The sequence below is a fragment of the Martes martes genome (genome assembly GCF_963455335.1).
Source record: "Martes martes genome assembly, contig: SUPER_18_unloc_1, whole genome shotgun sequence".
Classification (NCBI taxonomy): Eukaryota; Metazoa; Chordata; class Mammalia; order Carnivora; family Mustelidae; genus Martes; species Martes martes.
Window position 1 is genome coordinate 2612226 of NW_027666704.1, and position 26006 is coordinate 2638231.

The 26006-nt window shown below is 41.2% G+C and overlaps 1 protein-coding gene across 2 annotated transcripts; it reads right to left on the reverse strand.

The window, feature by feature from the left end:
• Positions 1–9: 9 nt before the first annotated feature.
• UQCRC2 (ubiquinol-cytochrome c reductase core protein 2) lies at positions 10–26006 on the reverse strand. 2 transcript variants are annotated; one of them, XR_013968471.1, is made up of 14 exons: positions 25397–25535; positions 22210–22293; positions 21962–22111; positions 21665–21729; positions 20027–20083; positions 19662–19786; positions 17489–17586; positions 14545–14602; positions 11927–12022; positions 11415–11614; positions 7856–7936; positions 5439–5515; positions 1619–1794; positions 10–285 (listed from the first exon to the last, which is right to left on the reverse strand). XR_013968471.1 is itself a non-coding variant. In XM_080831717.1 (14 exons), the coding sequence occupies exons 1-14, from the start codon at positions 25427–25429 to the stop codon at positions 202–204; spliced, it is 1362 nt and encodes a 453-aa protein (XP_080687843.1). In that variant the 5' UTR covers positions 25430–26006; the 3' UTR covers positions 10–201. The 2 variants fall into 2 exon arrangements, 1 of the variants encoding a protein (XP_080687843.1); XM_080831717.1 differs by having other exon boundaries at positions 1619–1772; positions 25397–26006.

Genomic DNA, 26006 nt, shown 5'->3' on the forward strand with positions numbered 1-26006 from the left:
TGCAAGAAAAACATTTAAACAGAATGTTTTATTGACTTTAAGTCAGCTGGGGATAATTACCTGTATTTATATGTTAAGACATTTCACCTCATTGAAAAAAAAAAAAAGATAAATGTTGTATTAGAGATCTTTGACTTTCATGTGTTTGCTGCTCTGGGTTGAGAACATGTTCAGCTCTTCCCTGCAAGATGTGTTTCAGTATTACAACTCATCAACAAAAGGTGTATGGCCCAGATTTCCACTTGCCGCCATTGACTTCCGGCCAGAAACAAACTTCTTTGCAGCCTTTAAACAAACAAAAAAAAGAAAAAAATTAACAGAGATAAGAGAATGCATTAACCAGTAGACAAACTTATTTACCCCATTATTTCAAGAGCATGTAGGACCAGGCATCCTGAGCCAGCAGCTCTGTACTAACCTCTTGTGAAGTTAACTATAGGAGAGGGCTGATGCATTATTTCAGTTTGGGACACTATAAGAAAATAAGCTTGGGTGTTCTGATGAATGTTCCCGCCTATTTGTGACTGAGCAAGTGTGGTGCTCCAGATCTGAGGGTAGCTGTTAAAAGGGCGGGGGGCGGGTGTAGGGACAACCTCACTGACATTGCAAAATAGGGCAGAGGCGGCCTCAGGCCGGGCAGTACTCTGCTGCTTCTGTATTATAAGAGCAAATAGTCCGAGCCAGTAAAAATATACTGTTAACATAAAAGTCAAACTTTCTCCCACTGAGTTCCTTATGCCACTATTTCAAGACCAGAGGCTGGTCATTTAGGTGTGCTACCACGAGCAGCAGCCCCCATGTTCTTTAAAGCCAGCTTTTTCATGGAGACGAAGTGCTAGAGGCAGCAGAGGCTGGGACTCACATGACGACCGTATACAAGAGGAGAGCCATTTGGAAGAGTGTGAAAATGACGAAGTTAGGGGCCAACTGAAATCGGGCCAAGACTACTACCTTAAAATAACCTGTTTCTTTTTTCTATCCCCACTGTCCCTACATAAGGTAGAGCTGTTGGTGAGAAGATGGCTGAGACCTCTGCAGTGCAAGAGAAGTTGACATTTTTAATATAGAAAGAACTGGGGAAAACCCACTGATTTTGGATTTATTCTGTAGTTCATATATTTGTTAGGTACAATAGAGAATACAAAAAGGTATAAGACGTAGTCCTTGCCCTCCAAACAACTGAATCTCACAATAATATATGTTTAAAAAAAAATACACCAATAGCAGGAGGAATGTCTTCGGCTGAGAAGATGAACAGAAATCCCAAGATGCTGGGGCGTGCGGGACTGGCACGACAGAGTTTATTTCTTGGGAGGAGAATCACATGAAAATCACATGAAATTGCCACTATTCAACTATTCTTGACCTTTTGGAATTTGAAATGGTTTAATCTATTGGTACTTTAGCTAAATGAGGAAGCTACACACACAGAGCTGACAAGGAAGCCATCTGCAGATGTGATGGGAATGAGCCCCTCCCACCACCGCACCAGCCAGGGAGGCACCAAACTTCAGGACAGGGACATAACACAGCCCAGGGGAGTTTATGCATTCCTTCTGAGATTGGATCACTAAGGTCAAATTATTTGATGTAGAATCAGAAGTTTTTATTCGCTCACGTTTACGACATCGGCGTCAGCTACGGAGTCTATCTGCTGAAGGACTGTGGCTGGCGGCGTATACGATCCCGCACCCAGCGCCTGGGACCCGACTTCATCCAGGAACCCCTCAGAAGACTCCACTGACATTAGGTAGCCAGCTTTCAGCTTGTTCCTGTCCAGTAAAAGGTATGTAACTAAGGCAGAAGCAGTTTTATAAGAGCAAGGCAATTTGAAAGTATGTTCTCAAACTCAAACCAAATAAAGTATGTTTTCAAACTCAAACATGTTTTGGTAAATACACAAATTAACAGCCCTGAAACCTTACAGGGCTAAAGGCCTCCATTCTGCCTTCAGTTCATCAGTTATGTGATTATTTATTTAGAAACCTGTCAATATGAGCTTATACTGGAATCCCAACAGACTGCCTTCTGATTTTAGACTAGAACTTAAGACTACCTTAATGTGAAGTTTTGATTAGTGAAGTAATAACTCTTGCCTCCGGTACTTTTCTGGTGATGATTTTAGGTATTTCTATTAAAGCAGAACACCTATGTGGGGTCTTAAACACTGTCCACTTAGCAGAATACTGTGTGCTGATTCTCTTTTCTACCTGCATCCCCCAGGCCCATTTCTACACTGAGATTTGTCTCAGTGAGAGTGGGGCGTGACTGAGAAGATGAGAAGGACAGTAGAGGTCTTACAGTCTTTGCAGCTTAAATACTGCACAAAGCATGAATCTGAAATAAAAATCCAATTCATAATTCTCTCAGAAAGAAAATGGGTGTTCAGTAAGGCTCTCGAGTAATTTAACTCTAAAATAAACTATCCTCGTTTGGCACTCTGTAGCAAGACTCGCATTTACACATAATCATAATTTAATGCAGCAATTTTACCACACTGTCTGCTTAATTTAAAAAAGATTTTACCTCTCTTTTTTTTTTTCCCCCAAGGGAGAGAGGGTGGGGCAGAAGGAGAAGGAAAGAGAGAATCTCAAGCAGGTCTTACATTCAGCACAGAGCCCAGTGTGGGGCTTGATCTCAGGACTCTGAGATCATGACCTGAGCTGAACCCAAGAGTTGGACGCTTGACCAACTGAGTCACCCTGGTTCCCCAAAGATTTTACCTCTTCACTCTAGGCACCAAACTGATGACTACCAGAGGGGAGGTCCGGGGGTGTGTGTGGGGGGGGGATGGCTGAGTAAGTGATGGGGATTAAGGAGGGCACTTGCTATGATGAGCACTGGGTGATGTATGGAAGTGCTGAATCACTGTACTGTACTCCTGAAACTAATATACTTCATGTTAAATAACTGGAATTTAAATAAAAATGTAAATTTTTTTTTACCTACAGTAAACTTTACCAAGAGATTATTAGTTTGTCCCTTCACAAATGACACCTTACTTTCTTTCTTTCAGTACAGGAAGACTAGTAAGAACCTTACAAGAAAAAGTATCAACTCCATCAAAATGGCAGAAAACAAACATTTCTCAATATTAATAACTGAAATTCTATTTTCTACATGTTGCCATACCTTATAAAAACTGTGCTACACTTAAGGAAATATATTTTCTTAAATAAATTAGATTTGAAACAGATTTTTCTTAAGTAAATCCAGTGTTTCAATTTATTCTCATCATGTTTTGTTTGTGGTGCAATCATGCAGAACTGCATCCTATTAACCAATCCTTTGTTCCATGTATCTATTACTTAATAAACTGTACTGTACTGTTTAAGAGATGCAATTTCTAGTGTGTTCAGTATAACAGAAGTAATAATGTTAATGGAACAATCTGAAATGACCGGGAAGTTGTTCCTTCCTGGGTCGTAATTTGCCTGTCATACTTCCTTTGTGGGCAACACTAAACGATCATGAAGAAAGTGTGAGTTTCACGATTCACATTTTGAACTGTCCTAAATGGATGGAGTCAAATTTAAGGGTTTTAAAGTGCTGTATGAAAATGCAAGCTGATTTCCAGCTTGGTCCAAATTATGTCTCTCTTGTTAGAGAGACTCGGCAAACTACTGAATGAGAGATGTTGCTGGCACTCCCAGCGAAATCAGTGGGCATTACAAACCACCGGGTAGCGGACAGGTATTTCAATCTTTTAATCAGATACAGTGATCTGCAGGGGATACCTTCCAAGAAGCCCAGAGGATGCCTGAAGCCATGGTTAGTACTGAACCCTATACATACTATGTTTTTCCTAACATACATACTTATAATTAATTTATAAGTTAGGCACAGTAAGAGATGAACAACTAGTAATAAAATAGAACAATTGTCCTGCATCGGGCTCCCTGCTCGGCGGGAAGCCTGCTTCTCCCTCTCCCACGCCCCCTGCTTGTGTTCCCTCTCACTGTCTCTCTCTCTCTGTCAAATAAATAAATAAAACCTTAAAAAAAAATAGAACAATTGCAACAATATGCTATAATAGAAGTTATGTGTATATGGTCTAATTTAAAAGTAACTTATTGTCCCATACTCACCTTTCTGGTGATGATGTGAGATGATCAAATGCCTACGTGATGAGATGAAGTGAGGTGAGTGACATAGTCGTGTTGTGACATAGTGTTTGGCTACTAATGACCTTCTGACAGTTAAGTCACAGGGAGGATCATCTGCTTTCAGACCATAGCTGACCCCAGGTAACCATGGAAAGCAAAACCACAGATGGTGGTGGTGGAGGCGGGTGGGGGGACAAGTGGTATTTTTTTTCGTCTATCATATCAGTAAAGAGGTTAAAAAAAATAAATTGCCAATGGTTATGGCAGAATAGGCACTCTCATATATTGGTGGTGTGATTATAAACTGGTACAACCTTTCTACACTGGGACTTTGAAATAAAAAACATATAAACACCCATATTTGAATAGACTTTTGTGATAATATTTATTATAGTTCTTGACTCAGCCGGGAATCTATACCAAGAAGATAATATGAAATACAAAAACGATTTAAGACCAAAGATACCTTTTATAGTTTATATTTCCAACTATAGGAAATGTCCAACAAGTATATTTGGATACACCAGTTAATACTGTTTATAACGTATTTTTAGTAATCTGAATAAATGGAAACATCATTATAGTGTTAAAAAAAGAGGAATCATTGGTATGGAGTAACAGGTCATTTTTGACTTTTTTATGTGTTTCTTATTTTCAAATTTCTACAATAAACATGGTATTAAAGAGGATATAAGGGGGCGCCTGGATGGCTCAGTGGGTTAAGCCTCTGCCTTCGGCTCGGGTCGTGATCTCAGGGTCCTGGGATCGACCCCTGAGTCCAGCTCTCTGCTCAGCAGGGAGCCTGCTTTCCCCTCTCTCTCTGCCTGCCTCTCTGCCTACTTGTGCTCTCTCTCTCAAATAAATAAATAAAAAATCATTAAAAAAAAAGAGGATATAATAATAGTTAACAATTATGTTTAAAATGCATAAAATGGTCAAGAAAATAAGCAAAAAATTAACTGTATCTCTAGGTGGCAGGATGTGGGTGTTTCCCTTCTATTTATTTATTAGTTTTTTTTTGTTTGTTTTTAAATATTTTATTTATTTATTTGACAGAGATCACAAGTAGGCAGAGAGGCAGGCAGAGAGAGGAGGAAGCAGACTCCCTGCTGAGCAGAGAGCCCGATGCGGGGCTCGATCCCAGGACCCTGGGATCATGACCTAAGCTGAAGGCAGAGGCTTTAACCCACCGAGCCACCCAGGTGCCCCTTCCCTTTTCTTAAAAATACTTTTCTGTACCTTTCAATCCTTTTGGGTATATGTCACAACAACAACAACAAAAACAACTTGCAAATAGTTGAAACACAAAACACAGTTAATACTGCAACTTACTTGGCAGCTTGGACATCTGCATTGGAAAGGTTTCCTTGAGCAATCGTTTTCACTTGGTTATAGGCAGCCTTGATAACCTAGGATAGACAACATTTCTGATCAGTGCCAGAGACTCCTGAAGTAATCAAATGCTCCTTTACAGAGGTAAAAACACAAGACGTAATAAGATTGGTTCCAGAGAAAGAGAACAGTGTCCAATTTGGGATTCTTGCCACTATGTGTTCCTTATTCTTCCAGAGTTCCATGAAGCAGCTGTTTGTACCTCGGTAATAGCCCAAGTAGCAAGCTCTGTCATCTATTTATTTATTTATGGTGGGCAGCAAAGCAAGGTTTGTTGAGCGGTAGCAAACTTTATTATTGAGTGATAGTACAAAGCTCCCGAAGAGGGAGGGAACCCCAGAGGGTTGCCTGGAGCCAACCTTTTAGAAAGATAGTGGCAGAGCACAGAGAATGACAGGATGGTTTAGGAAAAGCCATTTCTAATGCCCTGTAAAGAATAAATACCTCGAAAATCGCCCCAGACTCTCAAAGCATCATGGAATTAATACTGCTATCCCTTACTACTCACTAAGAAGAAAGCAGTAATTCACACACAGCTGATTTATAAAGCTTATCCCTGCCTGGGATGTCAGAGTCAAGAAGGAATCAAGTTCCAGTGATGTGGGTGGGTGTTTGGCAAGTATCTGTTGGATATATAAGTTCATAAAACCAGTCCACGATTTTCTCCATCCCAACCTTGGTACCATCCTGGGTCACTGACCTATCCCTATTCACCTACATTCTGGGACCTTCTTTCCCTGCACAGCCACACCTGCCTTGGATGTAACCCGAATTTGCCCTCTCTGTGAAACCCTTCATTCTACAACCCCTGGCCTGAGTCTTTAATCACACAATCCTTGTTCCACTTTATCAAGATCTTTAGTTCCTTGATTGGTCTCCTTTCAATCAAGTCCCCTGGCTTCAGTTCTCTGGCCGAGATCCACGAATCACTCCTTCAGTCACTCTCGTCAGTGTGCCTGACTCCCTTGCCATCTGCCCACATTTCTGACCTGCCCACTTTGCAGGCTTCCAACCCTGGATCAACCCTACAACCTGCCCCCTCCATTTTTCCATCAGAAATACTACCGAAGAAAAACTATGAAATGACTAATACGTGACGATATGTGTAGTAAGTGTTGTACGTGACTATGGTAGGAATTTGTGGTCCCTCACCTCCAGAAGATAACCTGCTGATGCCCGTTCTGTGTGTATCTAGCCATTCATTTCTCCCAAATCTCGTTATTTCAACTCTCCTCCCTTCTCTTACTCTCAAGACATGACAGCCTCCTCCCTCACTGCGATGTACTTCCCCATCTTGCCCGCAGCAGCCTTTGTGTGCAAGGCTAAAATGTCCATTTGTACTCTGCACCCCACCCGCTCACGATTTTTCAGACCTGATCCATTTATCATTTCCTGTGTTCTGTATCTGCTCCAATCTTTCCCTTCAGTATGAATTCTCTCCCAGCTTAGTCTCTCAGTGTAAACTCTCCTAAAACCACTACCCACCTCCCCTGCAAATATGAGTTCCACCTGCCAATGCCAACCTCACGTTTCTTCTCATTCATTCCTTAACACTATAAATTTTAGCTCACTTCTAACACTCTGGTGAAAACTGGTATCAGTGATGTCCTGGTTTGCTATAACCACCAGGGTTCTCTGGTAACTAACTGGATGTTAATCCAGAGTGGATCAAAAGGGTGTTAACCATTCTCTCTTTCCCGGCCTCTTAAAAATACCAGTTTCTCTTCTTCCTTTCTGGGCCATTTTCCTTAGTCACTTGGTGGGACTCCCCAGGAATTCAAGCTTCAGTTTTCTCCCACAGTCTTTCACACACAACCCTGACTTCAACACAATCTCTACGTTGAGGACACATGTTGGCCTTGGTGTCACCTGAGTTCTCAACGGACATGTCCCAGAGAGACAACTCAATGCCACCTGCCCAAACAGAACCAAAATACCTAGGAGACACTTCTTCCCTCTTTCCTGGAAGCATGAATAAACATGTTTTTTTAATTTTAATTTTTTTTAAAGATTTTATTTATTTTTTTGATAGAGATCACAAGTAGGCAGAGAGGCAGGCAGTGGGGTGGAAGCAGGCAGGGAAGCAGACTCCCCACTGAGCAGAAAGCCCGATGCAGGGCTCGATCCAAGGACCCTGGGCCCATGACCCGAGCAGAAGACAGAGGCTTTCACCCACTGAGCCACCGAGGCGCCCCATGAATAAACATTTTTAAGCTGGTTATAGGCAGACACGTGGTAATGATATTACACTATACAGAGCTCTGATCAGTCATGGCTTTCAAACACTCTCTATTTTTTACTAAAAACATGTTGATGGAGGAAAAACACTTGTGAGAGTTGGTGGGTTTGCAACTTACATCTCCAGCTGCGGCAGCCTGTGAGATGGTGTAAATCCCAAAGAGTCCAGAATCTGAGTAACTGGCGTTAAAAGCGGAAACCTGAAATATAACGAAATTTTACTGTATGTCATTTTACCAGGGAAAACAGGGCCCAATTTCCCAAATAGACAAAAGCCTGGGACCTTCGCGGTACAAATGAAAGAGATGAATTACAGTTTCGTGTGACCAGTTCTGGCAAGGACTGCAGTGTTTTGGATTCAGGTTACTTCTTTCAAAACCATAATGGTTTTAACATTTTTCACTTAAATCTTTCTAAAACAGACTGCTCGCTTTACTTTTTTGCTGGGTATTTTCTAACGTTCTTTGATGATTAAAGGTTAACATAAACATTTATTTGTGAACAGTATTATCACAGCTGCAGGATGGCTGAATGGTACAGACTGTGGGCTTTGGTATCAGACAAGCCTGCTGTGTTCCCTCTGTGAGTGCTGGTGACCTCTTTTTTGCCAATTCCCTTACACTTCTCCGACAGACTAAAGTCAAAGGGTTGGGGGAAAATGCTCAGTAGACGTTATCAGATATCCAAGGTAGCCGCAAGTTCAGCCTCAGGACTGGGTATTGCTGTCTGCAGTGTGAGCAGAGTGTTAAGCTCCCTAAGGTGAACACGAATGCTCAGTGTCGTGTTTCCCAGTGTTTATGTGGACGCTTTACATAAAGATCACCTAGGCTGTTTTTAAAAATACAGACTTTCAAGTTCCTATAACAGATTTACTCAATCAGATCCCTGTAGATGCAATCTGGAAAGTCGCATTTCAAAAATAATTCAAGGTGATTCTTATGCATGTGAAAGTTTGAGAACCACTGGCTTAGCCCATATAAAGCATAAGAAGAAATGTTCTTTAATGATTTGAAGTTTAATTACAATTTTGAGACTATCCTATTCATACCTCAAATTTCTGGCCAAATGCTGAAGTAGGAATTTCCATTAAATTACATCACTGGGTTAGAACTGAACTCCAGCCACCCAAAAGCATTATTAACATTCAGTGGTAAAGAGCAGCATGAAGAAAAGAGAGCAGACCATGAACGAAGAAAGAGGAAACACAGAGGGAGTTTAAAAAGCAGCAGCTAAATTTAATTTAGGACTAATTTAAGATAACGGTTTTCTATGCTCCAGAGAACTATGCTCCAGAGAACCCCAAGGTTCTACAGAGACGATTCCAAGGCTTTCAGTGTTAAGTAAACATTAAAAAATTTCTTTAAAAGTGAAAATTTTTGCGTTCAGCATTGCAGCTGGGAAACCGTATGGGATGAAAAAGTTTCCTTTGCTTAAAAAAAAAAAAAAGTTTGGGGGCGCCTGGGTGGCTCAGTGGGTTAAAGCCTCTGCGTTCATCTCAGGTCATGATCCCAGGGTGCTGGGATCGAGCCCCATGTCGGGCTCTCTGCTCAGTGGAGAACCTGCTTCCCCCTCTCTCTCTCTGCCTTCCTCTCTGCCTACTTGTGATCTCTGTCAAATAAATAAATAAAATCTTTAAAAAAAAAGTTTGAAAACCATCATTTAAGAGAGAAAAACCCTCTAAAAGCCTGAGATACAGGAGAACCATTTTAGATTTCTAAATCAACATGACCATATATAACTAACTTTGCTCAAACCAAAAGCCTGATTTCTGGCCTGAAACACACACGTTTTGTGAATGAGCAGCCTGCAGGAAAATCATGTTGTCCTTAAAATACTGATCAGTGCCCCTACTCCCTGTGTTCCTTTACAATAAAACTTGTGACTCCTGCCTGTGTGCTAATCTATAAATCTTTTGAGCTTTTACAAAATGTAAAAAGTAAATAACCCTGTAAAAACTGTTCATCCTCCAGAGCACTTTCTTCCCTGTGAAGAGCATGTTCCCAGGAGCGCCTGGGTGGCTCAGTGGGTTAAAGCCTCTGCCTTCGGCTTGGGTCATGATCCAGGGTCCTGGGATCAAGCCCCACATCAGGCTCTCTGCTCAGCAAGGAGCCTGCTTCCACCTCTCTCTGTGTCTGCCTCTCTGCCTACTTGTGATCTCTCCCTCTGTCAAATAAATAAATAAAATCCTTAAAAAACAACAACAAACAAAGGGCATGTTTCCTGGGCAGCTGTCCTGACTTGGGCTGTAATAAAACTCTTTCCTACTTTTAGAGATTCTGTAAGTTTTGTTCATTTTGGATTGACAGTATTAAACAGAGGAATGAAAAGAGGGGTTGACTTTATTTCTACTCTTCACGGCCAAATGGCCAGAGACTACCTACTTGTGTCATGTACTGTTATAAAATCATGAACAATATTTAATCCTATAATGTGGTATATTTGTTGACTTTTAAAGGCTTACCATTGAAGGTCATGTGGGGTATCACATTGGGCAAACAACAGCCACTCATTAAAGCAATTTCCTTGCCGACATTTTTTTTTTTTAAAGATTTAATTTATTTATTTGACAGAGAGAGATCACAAGTAGGCAGAGAGGCAGGCAGAGAGAGAGGGGGAAGCAGGCTCCCTACCGAGCAGAGAGCCCGACGCGGGGCTCGACCCCAGGACCCTGGGATCATGACCTGAGCCGAAAGTAGAGGCTTTAACCCACTGAGCCACCCAGGCACCCCTTGCCGACATTTTTTATTCTTTTAAGTATCATTATTTTGAAAGCTTTAGCATTTTACTCACTGTCATAAAAAGTGTGTTCTAGAGTAACACAGCTTTTTGTTACATCATTTTTCTTTTTCTTTTAAAAGATTTTATCTGAGAGCGAGCGAGCACACACTTGCACAAGCAGAGGGAGCGGCAGGCAGAGGGAGGCGCAGGCTCCCCAGTGAGCAGGGAGCCCGATGCAGGGCTTGATCTCAGGACTCTGGTTATCCTGACCTGAGCTGAAGGTAGACACTTAACTGACTGAACCACCCAGGCGCCCCTCATTTTTTTTTTTTTACTTAATCTCAAACCGGAGGGATGGGTGTGTAAACAGTTTCTCAGTGTACAGGCTGTACATTGGGTTGGAAAACATGAAGAGCAATGAAATTCATGAAATAGTCACAAGAACACAAGAGGAAAAAAGAAAACCCAGAAAAAACGACTAATTAGAATCTAGGAAAATGTTTAATATCTAAAACTTTATTCTAAAGGGCACTGAAGGATGATTTTTTTTTTTTAAAGATTTTATTTATTTGACAGACAGAGATCACAGAAGGCAGAGAGGCAGGCAGAGAGAGGAGGAAGCAGACTCCCTGCTGAGCAGAGAGCCCGATGCGGGGCTCAATCCCAGGACCCTGGGATCATGACCTGAGCCGAAGTCAGAGGCTTTAACCCACTGAACCACCCAGGAGCCCCTGAAGGATGATTTTTTAAGCATTCCCCTCTTTCTATATTAGAATAACTGAAAAGACAGGAAGTTTTTTATTAGACCCTAGGGAACTAAACTCAAGCCTGGCTATCTCTTCAATTTTACGAAGATTTTCTTTCTGTTCACCTTAAATTTTAAAAGCAGATCAACAGGACTACATCATACATACTGAGCCTTTACAAACAAAAGGACAGATGCTGACTATTCAGACTCACATCAAATGGCTGGTGAACTCCCTTGGCAACAGCCTGGTACAGAGAGCTGGTGGGATTGCTGCCCCTCTTGACATGTGGTCCGGCACCAAGAACATACTGGAGAACACTAAATGCATTTGCTTCCGCACTTCCTGTGGCAGCACTTTCAGCTACAAGAGCAGCATGAACAAGACTGTCTCCATTCTGCTCTCGGATTTCACCTGGTCCCACGTAAGGAGAGAGTGAGGAACAAAGAGGTTTGGTCACCATTGGCTTTACTCTTCCGTATCCTATACGACATAGTATTAACCCAGTAAGATTAAGGTTTTCTGTGGCCTGGTGTTCCCAGCATACCATCTTGCTCTCCCCACAACACACACACAAAACATGTTTAATATACAACACCCAAGCAATCTAATCCCTTCCTTCTACACGGAGTCTGGTGGTAAGTAATCAGGCCTATCCTACTCCAATACACTACTCTGTTGGGACATGTCTTTCTGATAAATCGGCCCTAACAACAAAATGCTTACCTCCACGGTATTTGGCCTTCGTACCAGGTAAACCAAGCCCACCCCTCATGTTGAGAAACTGTTCTGCAACTTGCTTTAGAACAGGGTGACTCACACCTATTTCAATAGAAACAAAACAGAGCTAGAATCATAATTTTTAAAATACAAATTGTAAAACATGTTTTAAAAATAATGTGATTATACAATTCAAGTCGTTACAGAACCAGTAAAGAAAACAAGAGCACCCCTCGCCATGCTACTCTCCCAGAGATTCCATTTATAGTTTACTAATACATACTCATCTAGAACTTTTTTCTATACTTGTATTAATATCATCCTCATTTTCTTTTATTTTTAAAATGGTGTTATTCTATTTATATTGTTTCTAACTTGTCTTTCGTAATTTATACCTGAGTGTTCTAGAGCAAACATTTAACGGCTATAAAGAATTCCATTATATGGATGTACTATCATTTATTTAATCAGTCCCTTCTTGATGGACATTAGCATGTTTCCAATCATTGGCTATTAAAATAATACTGCACCGTGCATCAAAGAACACTTTTTTGGGGGCTAAATTTAAAATCAATTAACATAGTGTATTATTACTTTCAGGAGTAGTTTAGTGACTCATGAGTTACACCTAACACCCAGTGCTCATTACATCATGTGCCCTCCTTAATGCCACCACCCAGTTACCCCATCCTCCTCCCCACTACCCCTCCAGCAACCCTCAGTTTGTTTCCTACAGTTAGAGTCTCTTGTGGTTTGTCTCCCTCTCTGATTTGTCTTTTAGTTTTCCTTCCCTTCCCCTATGTTCATTTGTTTTGTTTCTTAAATTCCACCTGTGAGTGAAATCATTTGATAATTGCCTTTTTCTGATGGACTTATTTCACTTAGCATAATACCCTCTAGTTTCACCCACACTGTTACAAATGGCAAGATTTCATTCTTTTTTGATGACTGAGTAGTATCCACTATATGTATATACACCACATCAAAGAACACTTTCAAAAGTGAAATGGACATACAGACTGGGAAAAAAATGTTTGCAAATGATATATCTGATGAGGATTTAGTATCCAATGTACATAAAAAACTCTTACAACTCAAAAATAATAATAAAAAACCAACCCAAGTGAAAAATGTGCAAAGGACTTGAACAGACATTTCTCCAAAGAAGATATACAAATGCCCAAAAAGCACAAAAAGATATTCAATGTTATTAGTTGTTCAGGAGACACAAAAGGAATGAGATACCACTTCACAGACGCTAGGATGGCCATCACCAAGAAGACAGATAATAGAAAGGGCTGGTGCTGAAGTGGAGATACTAGAACCCTTGTGCGTCGGGGGGGATGTCAAATGCTTCAACTGCATCAGACAACAGTCTGCCAGTTCCACAAATGGTTCAACAGTTACCACAGGTCCTGGCAGTTTTACTTATGATATAGCCTGAAGAAGGAACAGGTTAAAACAGGTGCTTCTAACTAAAACTTATACGTGAATGTTTTTATTTACAACAGCGAAAAGTTGAAAACAACTCAAATGCCCAAATGATGAACAGATGAACAAAAAGTGATAATTGAGTATTTTAGCCAGAAAAGGGAATGGAACATTGGCACGTGCCTACAGTATGGATGGACTCCGAAAAGATGCCAAGTGGAAGAAGTCAGTTATAAAAGGCCATATACTGTAGGATTCCATTTATATGAAACGTTGGGAGAGTCAAGAGACAGGAAGGAGATTGGCTGCCAGGGGCAAGGAGGAGGTGCAATAAGGAGTGACTATAACGAATACAGGGTTTTGGGGGGTTTGATGAAAATGTTCTGAAATTAGATAGTGGTAATAGTTATAACACCCGCTGAATAGAATAAAACTCATGGAACCCTATACTTTAAAAAGGTGGATTTTATGGTATTTGAATTGTACCTCAATTATGTCATTATTTACAAAACAAATGAACCAAAAAACAATACCACTAATAATATCTTGGTGCAATTATTTTGTAAACCTGACCAACTGTTTCTGTAAGATAAATCCCTAAAAACCAAAATCGCTGGGTCTAAATGTATCAATATTTAAAATTTTAATATATTTAGAGAGACCTCCGAAAATATATGCATTTATATTCCCACCATCCATCTTTGGGAATGCTCAATTTCTCCATACCCTGGTTAATACTGGGCAGTGTCAATCTTTTAATTTTTGCCAATCTCATGGGTTAAAATTTTAACTATTAGGCAAGGCTATCTTTTTATAATAACTGGCTACACACATATACACACACATTTTCCCCATGAATTGTTTGCTCGTGCCTTTCACCTATTTTCAATTACATTATACTTCTTTAAAACAAAAAACTTGTAAAAGCACTTTGCTTAGAGAAATTTGCCCTTTATCATAGATTTTTCAAATACTGTAATAAACTCTAAACCAGTAGTTTACATGGTTAAATGTTGGATTCTGCTTACTAAAACAAAACAACCTACCGATTAAAATCCTATCACACAGTGCCCGTCTGACATCAACAGAGGACTGAGTTATCAAATACGGTTCAATCCTGTGCTCACATAATTACAGCTTAAAAAGACTACTCTTAAAGAAACAGACTGACATGCAAGCAATTCCCAACTTACCAAGTCCAATCAAAGCCATTCTCGCACTTGTGAAATGGTTCTGAACAAAGTAATGCAACTGAGAAAATTAAGAACATTTTGTGAGGTTATATTGGTATAGATACAAAAAGCTGTAAAAAATTAAAACTGCAGGGCAAGAGAAAATACTCAGGCTTAAATGCTTCTATAGTGAGCTACAGACTATCTAGTGCTGAATTATACTGCTTTTATTTTTTAAAGTATTGATTAAAAGAACTAGAACTTAATGTGGTAATGGTTACATGATGGTGAATATAGTGAAAACTACTGAATTGTGTGTTTTACTTTTTTTTTTTAAGATTTTCTTTATTTTACAGAAAGAGAGAGAGCAAGCACACGAGCGAGCATGCCCATGAGTTGGGGGAGGGAGAGAGAGAATCTCAAGAAGGGTCCATGTCCAGTGTGGAGCCTGACATGGGGCTCGATCTTATGACCCTGAGATCATGACTTGAGCTGAAACCAAGAGTCGGACACTTAACCGACTGAGCCACCCAGATGCCCCTGAATTGTACACGTTATGTAGGCGAACTGTATGACATGTGAATTGTATCTCAGTAAAGCTGTACTGAAAAAAAAAAAGGATTAAAAAACGACCTGAAGAGGCACCTGGGTTAAGCCTCTGCCTTTGGTTCAGGTCATGATCTCAGGGTCCTGGGATTGGGCCCTGCATTGGGCTCTCTGCTCAGCAGGGAGCCTGCTTCCCCCTCTTTCTCTGCCTGCCTCTCTGCCCTCTTGTGATCTCTATCTTTGTCAAATAAATAAGTAAAATCTTAAAACAAACAAACAAACAAAAAAAGGCCTTAAAAAAATTAGAGCACATACTGGCCTGAATTTTAAAAAAATGAGACTCAGTTTATGACTTTTATTATGTGATTTTAGCAGATGTATAGCAGATTTCTTTCGTTTTTATATAGTTTTTTAAAAAAGTACTATTAACATTTTTTTTTAAATTATTAACATTTTATAGTAGCCCTAAAACCTACCCTCAAGAGAAGGACTGTTGCTCCCAAGGAGTGAAAATTGGCCCCTCGGGGGCAAGAAAAAACATTTTACTCCTTTTATTTATAAAACAAATATATATACATGTACATATGTAAACAGACAGACAGTGTACCTGACATTAAAAATTCACTCTGGGGGCACCTGGGTGGCTCAGTGGGTTAAGGCCTCTGCCTTCGGCTCGGGTCATGATCCCGGGGTCCTGGGATCGAGCCCCACATCGGGCTCTCTGCTCAGCGGGGAGCCTGCTTCCCTTCCTCTCTCTCCACCTGCCTATTTGCCTGCTTGTGATCTTTGTCTGTCAAATAAACAAATAAAATCTTAAAAAAAAAAAAAAATTCACTCTGAGCCAGAGCAGGAAAAATCGGCTGAAAAGGTTCCTAGGGAATGGGTCATAATGCTGAGAATCGTCAGGCTAGGGTAATGTGACTGAATCAAGTTACCAGAATTTGTGCCCTAAAGTGAATGGTGCCTACATCTCTTGAGTCAGTGTAGAATCACATTTTTTTCCCCTACTGAATGCTGCCATCACTCAAAGAATTCTAGAACCAATTTCTTTAGAATTTCCTTTAGACCAAGGACATGTTTAAAAATGCTAATAACTTTGAGGTAACCATGGTTAATATCTTAGAATCTTTCCAGGATGGATACACACACACCTTATTTTCTAAAAATTGAGACCCTGTGGTATATCCTATTCATAAATTATGTTTTCTACCCTGAAAATATGCTACGGAATTTTTCCGTCAGTATTTTTGAATGGCTGTATAGTATTCCATTCCACAGATACTTAATAAGTTACTTAGTTAGACCCCTAAAGTTGGATATTTAATTTGTGTCTAATTTTTCACAATTAAAAGCAATGCCACAAGACATCCTTGTGTCCACATCCTTGTGGACAAATATTTTGCTATGTATGCTCTTTAGCTACTTCAATAATGTATCTTCACCTGAGTGATTTTGATTTCTGAAAAATTTTAGAACTCACGAGAGACCAGTCTTATAAAAAATGTTCACTGCTTAGGTTAAATGATATCAGTTATAATTTTTTAGAAGCGCCATATGAATGGTAGGCATTAAACTGTTGACTGATAAAGTGAAGAGTTTTCTAACCAGGAAATACAAGAGTAAAGGGATAGGATATATAGTTCAGTTTTCTCTAGTGGGTAACCAGAAATGAAATGAGAATAAAACCTTAACTTCTGAATCATAGACACACTTTGCAAGTATTGATAATTTCCAATTTTTCTTTTAATGTTTTTCGATAAAACATTTTTTTTGCAGGATGGTAGGAGTAGGAAAATAGGATTATATACACGCACCTATACTTGTAGGACATACACCTTGACTTTGGATGTGAAGTTTTATGTTACATATATGGCTATGACATATACGTAAAAATGTAAGCAAAGCAAAGTAAGGCCAGGTGCTGAAGGAGGCCAGTAAGCTAGTGAGCAGCCTGACGACGGATGGGGAGGTGACGTGGGTTCATTCCTACCTGCATACTGAGATGCTAAAGGAAGACTTTTGGTCAAAAGATGATGAAATTTAAAACTTAAATACTGTTTAAAAAAGACAAATATACACAGAAAAAGGTTCAGAAGAAAACATACCCAGGCATTAACATTCAGTGCCTTTAGGTATGTGAGATTCTTTTTTTTTTTTTGGCTTGCCCTCGTTTTCTGAAATGAACATGTCCCTTTTGTGAGAAAAACTTCTTTTAGTTAAAAGCTATAAAAGTTGTTCAGATAGATTTCAGTTAAAAAGGAAAGCTGATGGAAAAATTAAAAAAATAAAGTCACCAGGTGAATTTTTAAAATTTGAAGATAAAAAGAAAAATTAACAAACAAACCTAAAATGGCAGATAAATATTCAACGTAATGTGAAAACAAGCATATTTTAAAATGTAATATGCTTTTATCTGTACCTCATCTGGTGTCACTTTTCCAATCCTATAATCAGGACAATACAGGGAATTGGCCAGGGCATTTCGGTAAGCTGCAGCATGCAGATTTTCAAGGACATCTGTAAAATAAGAAAAGAATTTTTTGTGGAAATGTAATTCAAATAAGACAATGTTTTTTGAACCTAGAAAGCACCTAGACTATACAATTTTGGTCACTTTATGGCATTCAAGTGTCATGAGAGCTTGAAATTTAAAAGTTGGCCCGCTGAATATGCTGAGAAAAGTAAGAACTTATATATAACAGCACCTTCTCCATACCAGGGCTCGACTGACCACTTCTCTAACTTGAATCCACCTGATATCATTGGAAAGTATAATGGCCTGGGTTTCAAGTCTAAATCCAGTTACAGTTCTGCCACCAATGTACCATGTGACCTTGGGAAAGTCATTTACCTCGAAGTTCCTCCCGCGGTCTCTAAGTAATGAGGAGGTGTCAGGTTAAGAAGATATATGGAAGTGCCAGTGTTAAGTCCTATCGCTAGCTTGCGGGGGTCACAGTGTACTCCTCGCTGGAGCACGGACACTGTCCCTGCTTCCCGCTTCAGTCAGTGCCTCTGCTCATTACTTGGGCAACCTCCCTACGCCAGAACTGTTAGGTGCTGGAAATACAGAGACGAGTAAGACAAAATAAATGCCTGCCCTCAATATGTTGAGAGGGAAAATGGTGAAATGAGGCACGAAGGGTGTGATGTCAGCACTAGATCAAAAGAGCAGCAGGGGTGCAAGGGAAGGGCCGTGGGAACTGGAAAGAAGTAACCGAAGTAAGATCTGGAATGAGTTTTACAGAATGGGTACAAGTTTACTAGGGGAGCGATTAGGGAGTGGCATTTCAGGCAGAGAAAACAGACAAAGGCATAAAGGATGACAATGGATTCTGAGGGAAACTGCAGCTGGGAAGGGAAGAAGGTAGAGCAAGAGGCAAGAGAGGTGGGCAGGGGCCAGACTGTGGAAGTTAACATCTATGCTAAGTTGAAAAGTTTGAACTTTATCCCACAGAGAGTAAGAAACCTTTTAAGGATTTTCACATCAGAAGGATTGCTGTAAGGGCAATGTGGTAGATGGACAGAAGATGCGGACTTGGGGGCAGCCAGGAGATGGCAGTAACTATCCAGGCAGAAAGGCTGAGGGCTGGAGCCTCATTGCTAACTCAGGGAAGAAGCCACTATTGACACATAAGTCATCTTTTCTATAATTCGGTATTTCTTTGGTGGAGGTCCAGAGTAAGGAAGATCATACTCCTTTGTAAAACAAAGTAGCACCGTGAAATAATATTAGCTAGCATCAACCAAGCTCTCACGTTGCTCCGGACACTTGACAGGCTTGCATTCTGAGGGAAGCCCATCCCATGCAGGGTCCCTGCAGCTGGTCACCTGTTTATACCTGAGTGGCCCACCTGCAAACTTCGGCTCCTACGGAAGTTGTAGGACTTCTAAGAGTCAGTGGTGCTTATTTATTAATTTGTTTTGTTAGGCATACTTGTCAAGATTATCTATTTAACATTATATAAACACAAAATATGAACACCAAGAAAGGTCTTATTTTTTAAAAAATTAGAGTGTTTGCTTTGGAAAGATCCAGTAAAGGTAAGTGGCTAAACAGTAATACCAGCAGCAACCATGAACTGTTGCTGGGTTTGGTATCAACAAACTGTTGAAAAAACACCCTATTCTAAATTCTGAAACAGGGATTCTATAATTAACTTACATCCTATCAAAGATGAAAAGCAATCAAGAATATGAATGTTTAGAAACACTAGAATAATATAGTTAAGAAACTAGACCGGTTTTGGAAAAGGCAGTTTTAAACGCAAGCAGAGAAAAATTTCAATGGCAATTTCTTCCCTCTACAAATTGATCTTCTCAAAAACCCAATTATCTTTTTTTTTTTTAAACAAGATTTCATTTATTTATTTGGCAGAGAGAGAGACAGTGAGAGCACAAGCAGGGGAAGCAGCAGAAGGAGAGGGAGAAGCACGCTCCCTGCTGAGCAGGAAGCTCCATGTGGGGCTCGACCCCAGGACCCCAGGATCATGACCCAAGCCGAAGGCAGACATGCAACAGACTGAGCCACCCAGGTGCCCCTCAAAAACCCAGTATCTTAGAAGCGACTGAACAGGATCTGAAAATGTACTTACGAGCCTGTGGATTCTGAAAAGCTACAGCTTTGTCAATCCTTAGCTGAGGCTGAAGGGCAGCCACTTCCCAACGACGAAATTCTGGTGATGTGGTGACATTGAGCAGGAACTCCATTAGAATATCACTACAGAAGACATGGAGATGAGAGCTTCGAGTCAAAAATTTAAAACCAATGTCCATGCTATGTAAATGTAATGTTCTCGGTATTAAGTTTTAGGCCCTGTGGTAAGCACAATGTTCTTCGTTTCCGAGCAAGAACCCAAAACCAAAATCAGAGGTCATAAGGCAACATTAAAAAGGACAACACCTGAGCAGCTACGTGTTTCTTTAAAAGCAGGTGTCCTCAAGTCATGCAGGTACTTACACATGGTCCCGCAGGCATTCCACAGTGTAGGCCATGCTTTCCCTGGTTGAAGTCACACTGCATCAGAAACAAATTACAGTGAATTAACTAAATCAGAATAAGCTTTCCTTACATCTTTGTTAACTCAACCAATTCCTTTGGAAAAATTATTTTGAAGTATAAACATACACATATGCATTGACTAAAATACACAATATTTAAGAACTATTTTAAGGAAGGCAATCTTGACATGTTACACATGGATGCACCTTGAAGACATTATGCTAACTGAAGTCAGTCAGTCTTGGAAGAACAAATAACATGATTCCACTTTCAGGACGAACCTACAGAAGTCAAAATCGTAAAACGTAGAATGGTCACTGTAGGGGGTTGCAGGAAGAGAGTGGGGAGATTCTGTTTAATAGCAAGAGTTTCAGTTGGGGAACATAAGAAACACTGTGGAGATGGATGGTAGTGACGGTTTCTTTTTAAAAATTTTTTAAAGATTTTATTTATTTATTTGACAAGACAGAGATCACAGGTGGGCAGAGAGGCAGGCAGAGAGAGAGGAAGGGAAGCAGGCTCCCTGCTGAGCAGAGAGCCTGATGTGGGGCTTGATCCCAGGACCCTAGGATCAAGACCTGAGCCAAAAGCAGTCACTTAATGGACTGAGCCTCCCAGGCACTCCCCCACTTTTTTTTTAAGTTAACACTACATATTTTTTTTTTTTAAAACTCATACCTTAAAAAACATCTTGTTCTTCCACAAAACATTTAACTGGAATAATCTAGTTCATCGCTTAACTGCTATGTACTAGTCTCATCACATCACTAGATCACACTTTACTTATCCCATTTCCCTGAAGATGGCATTTAAATTACTTCCAGGATTTACAAAAATAAACAGTATCTTTGCCCAGGTGGATTAAAAACTTAATTTGCAAGATATGCTCCTTTTCAATATTACCAGATTTTCCTTGATTCTCTTCTACATAGTTGTCTCAGTTTATTCCACTAATCGTAGAAAAGATTCTCCCTCTTAACACCACCAACACGATATATAAGTCTGACAGGTAATAGCATCACATTGCGATTATAAGTAAAGATCAGTGTTTCTGGCTTCTGCCTCTGAGAATAGACTGTTCCTATCATTTGTCCATCCATTTGCTATTTGCTTGTCTTCTAATTTGTAGTTCTTTATTTTTTCCAAATAACCTTTTCTATGTTATGCATGTTGCAAAACTTATTGCCAGTTACTTGAATTTTCACTTTAAGGCATAAAGATGTTTCACATTTTGATGTAGTTAAATTCAGTAGCCTTCTTCTTCTTCTTCTTTTTTTTTTTAAAGATTTTATTTATTTATTGGACAGACAGAGATCACAAAGAGGCAGAGAGGCAGGCAGAGAGAGAGGAAGGGAACCAGGCTCCCTGCTTCGCAGAGAGCCCAATGCGGGGCTCGATCCCAGGACCCTGGGATCATGACCTGAGCCCAAGGCAGAGGCTTTAACCCACTGAGCCACCCAGGCGCCCCCAGTACCCTTCTTCTTGTGTCTTTTTGACAAATCCTTAATTGCCTTGATAAGACAGAAAAGCTCCCTTACAATCAAATATTTTCTGGTGTTTTCACTATTCATTTACTGTTACTTATTTTTAACAAACCTTAATTTACCACCAACTGCTTCGATTCCACGAGTTATCTTGAAAGATGAAGCTCCTTTAGTAGTCTGGAAAAAGAAGGAACAATTGTATTTTTAGGAATTTCTTAATGTCAAGTTGGCGAACATCACAGTACATCACAATCTAATGTCTGTCATTAGATTCAAAAAGAACTTTACCTACACAGCAGATCTTTTTTAGTTTAAGTATTATAAAACGAAACACACCACAGCTTTTCTTTTCTGTAGGATCAAGATACCATAGCATTCCTGAACAGAGTGACATGGTAAAGATGCTTACCAAACTGGATGCAAGACGAAGCAGATGAGAGGTTCCTAAGTTGTTGGAGTCCTCATATCTACTGCCGGCTTTAATGAACAAACCGATTCTTGATGCAGGAGCATAGTTTTCCAGAGAAGCAATCACTAAGCCATTTGGTAATTTGGTAAACTGTATTTAAAATAAAATGAGATGTGATCAACACTTTTATATTACCAAAGACAGAAAGGCCATGTGCGGGTTCCAGTGAGCAACTCCATGGGACTGACCTCAAGGTCCTGAGGCTGTGAAGGCACTCCTGCAGGGGCGGCCGTGGCTTTCACTTTGGGAGCAACTTTCAGGGAGTAAAATCTCTAAACACAAAAAAGACAGGTTACACACATTACTCTCAAGAAAAGTGTCTTGTATTCCAGGGTGCCCAAGTAACAGAAGGTGTTCAGTGATAAAATAACTTCATGGGAGTGGGAGGATTTAGCTAACTTATTACTTCCCAGCCACTCTTAAATCTCGATTTATTTGGGATTTGTAGAGCCTGAAGAAATACCTAACCCTCCATGTTCATTTTCTTAGAATGGAAAAAACCACTGCATTTTCTTTTCCCTGTTAACTATCTTATTAAAGCTTCATGTGGTTCTTTCTAGCTCTAATGCTTTGGAATTGTTTGAAAAATTGGAGGACTGCCACATCCATACCCTTTCATAGATTTTAGCATTACTATTTTCCGTATCTGCCCAGAGTCTCATTTTAGTTTCCTTCCCAAGTGAAATGACTTCATCTCTATAATCATTTTAGTAACCTTTAAAAAAGACAAAGTATACCGAGGAGAATTCCTCTAAGACCCCAATATTTTGTACAGTTATCTTCACTCTCTTGGGTGCTAGAATAAGACCACAGAACCAAGGGTTTTATTTCTCTAACACACATGTATATCACCCTGAGATTAACAGCTTCAGCTACAGCAGAGTCTCAGTTCATTACATGCAGCCACTGAAAACGTAAAAGTGTCCTCTTAAATGCTGGATAACAGACCCAAAATGCCCAACTTTATTGTTTTTTGGGGAAATGATATACAAGGCTATAGAATTCATTCTAAGGTTCATGAGGTTATTAGAAGAGATGTTATCCCCGAATCAAATGAACACACTGCTGGAGTTTCTGGAGGACTCCCATCAGAGGCTGCAATGCCCCTGCTCTGTGATGTCCTAAAGAGCTGTTTGTAATATATTCAACATCAGCGCTGTACTGAGTTGGTTCCCAGTTTTCACTTGCTATTAGTACTTTTTAATTACAATCAGCTTTGTTTTACCATCAGTTTCATTTGCTGGGTGTGGTATAGTTAACCCTAGTTATGATTTTACCTTTTGAATTTCTAAAAAGTAAAATTTAAGACATGTGAGCATAGCTGTTCAAATATGAATCATCTACGGTTCCATTGCCAAGGCTGAGGTGCTTTCACGTCAAGAAGCAGTGAAACTTTGGGGCGCCTGGGTGGCTCAGTGGGTTAAAGCCTCTGCCTTCGGCTCGGGTCATGATCCCAGGGTCCTGGGATTGAGCCCCGCATCGGGCTCTCTGCTCAGCAGGGAGCCTGCTTCCTCCTCTCTCTGCTTGTCTCTCTGCCTACTTTTGATCTCCGTCTGTCAAATAAATAAATAAAAATCTTAAAAAAAAAAAAGTAGTGAAACTTTATGCACTGCCTATAATTTGTCCCGTTCAAATCAGCTGCAAAGATTTATCTTTGTAATTGTCAATTACTGGGTAACCTTTTTTTTTTTTTTATAGATTTTATTTATTTATTTGACAGAGTGAGAGAGCACAAGCAGGGGGAGCAGCAGGCGAGGGAGTGGGAGAAGCAGGCTCCCCGCTGAGCAGAGAGCCTGATGTGGAGCTCAATCCCAGGACCCCAGGATCATGACCTGAGCTGAAGGCAGACACTTAACTGCCTGAGCCACCCGGGTGCCCCTACTGGGTAACTTTAATAACAAAATATGTATAATAAATTTATCTGTTTGTAAAATAAGTGATATAATTAGAAACATTCGGTGCTTTCAAGTTTACTGCAATCTGTTTACATTGGTCCTCTCCAACTGCTACCTTTGAGTTCTTTTATCTACTGGGAAGTTGGGATGGATGGAATGGAGGACATCTGGGGTTCTTTGGCCACTCGCGGCTGCTCTCAACATTATTAATCACTGGTTTGTCTAGGTGTGCCAATAAGGGTAATTTACGCTAAAATTTAAATTACCACCATTTGCAAAAATCCACAGTTTATCTATTTCAACATTATGCACAGGGTAACTCCATCCCCTGCACCTCTGTCTAGCAGGTTACTGGTTACCCAGTAACCCAGATTATATTAGCATTTTGGGCTAGGTGATTTCTTTTTTTAAAAGATTTTATTTGTTTATTTGACAGACAGAGATCACAAGTAGGAAGAGAAGCAGGCAGAGAGAGAGGGGGAAGCAGGCTCCCTGCTTAGCCGAGAACCGGATGTGGGGCTCCATCCCAGAACCCTGGGATCATGACCTGAGCTGAAGGCAGAGGCTTAACCCACGGAGCCACACTGGCGCCCCAGGCTAGGCAATTTTCTGTTGTGGGCAGAGATATGCTTGTGCACTGCAAGATATTTAGCAGCATTTCTGGACTCTAGAGGCCAGCTGCACTCCCTTACAGGTTGTTCCAACCAAACATGTATTCAGATATTGCCAACTACCCCCTGGGGGCAAACCGGCCCAGCTGAGATTCTTAAAAGTGCTCCTCACCTCCCCTCTTGATAACCATCACTCACTGTGGTGGTACTGTGGTAGCACACTGACATCTGAGGAGTTTGCCCCAAGTGACAACTATGTTTCGCTTAGGCTTGGAGCAGTCGTCATAAGCAGCTCCCGAGGGCCGACCAAGAAGCCGTCCTAGACTTCTCTAACAAGACATCAAGAAAACCACGTTACCCTGGCAGGACACCAAAGTAGTTCTAGAATAGTGATAAGCACGATACAGGCATTAGCTCATTTCTTCCTTAAGATTTTACTTATAAGACCCCTTAACCGTCAGGGAAACTGACGCGCCAGAGGCCAGAGCTGACAGGGTGAGGGCGGAGGGCCAGGTCTACGCCGGCCCCCTGGTCCCCAGAGCTCGCGGTTTCCACCTCCGGCCACGCAAGTGCAGCAGTGACCTTCAGAGGTTTCGCCACCGACTCGCTTCAACGCCGCTCTCAAGCCCTTTCCGCCGCTCAAGCCCTTTCTTCAGGTTTTCCGGCGTTGGGCCTCTCTTGCTCGTAGCACGACCCGGGCCTCCAATGCCCGACCCACCCGGCTTGCAGACCGCTTGGCCCACAGAGTCCGTCTGAAGGACAGACGAAAGCCCAAGGCCCCGGAGCTCCAAACCAAGCACCTCCGGTCCGTATCACCTTGCTGACAAACTGCTCCCCAACCTTGCCCCATGCCCGCCGGCTGTGCTCACCGAGAGGGACCCGGCTCTGCTTAGTAGCTTCATGGCTCAAGCTGGCTGCAATCCACGGTCACTGCCGGCTGGAAGGAAAGCAAGATGGTGGCCGACGAGAGGCGTTTCCCAGCTCCCCCCGCGCGCGCTTTCCCACGCCGGCTACGTGAAGAGGACTCTCTAGGCGGACCGCGCTCTACTGCTCCCAGGACGAGGTTGGGCCAGTCCAATTCCTCCAGGACGCAGTATAGGCCGACGCAACGTTTTGTACGGAAATACTCAGACGATTACTTATTTTGACACTTTTTGAATTCTCGTACGGGCCCGAATATCCTGTATCCTGCACTCTGTAATCCTGCTCTATGTCTGGGACAGCCCATTACACCCCCCACCCCGCCACTTTGGAGTCTCCCGATCCGGATAGTCCAGTGAGACGGCGCCTATGCCCCAGATTCCGCCTCAAACCGGCTCCGGAGCCCCGGCACCTGCCGCTCCCCGCGAGTCTGTAGAGGAGACTGGGCACTGTAGAGAAGAGTCTCCGTATCCGTTTGCCTTTCTGAAGAGACCTGGACTTCGAAGCCGGGCATGACAGCTTCTTGCTTGCTGAAGTCCTCGCTAGATCCTTAGCCTT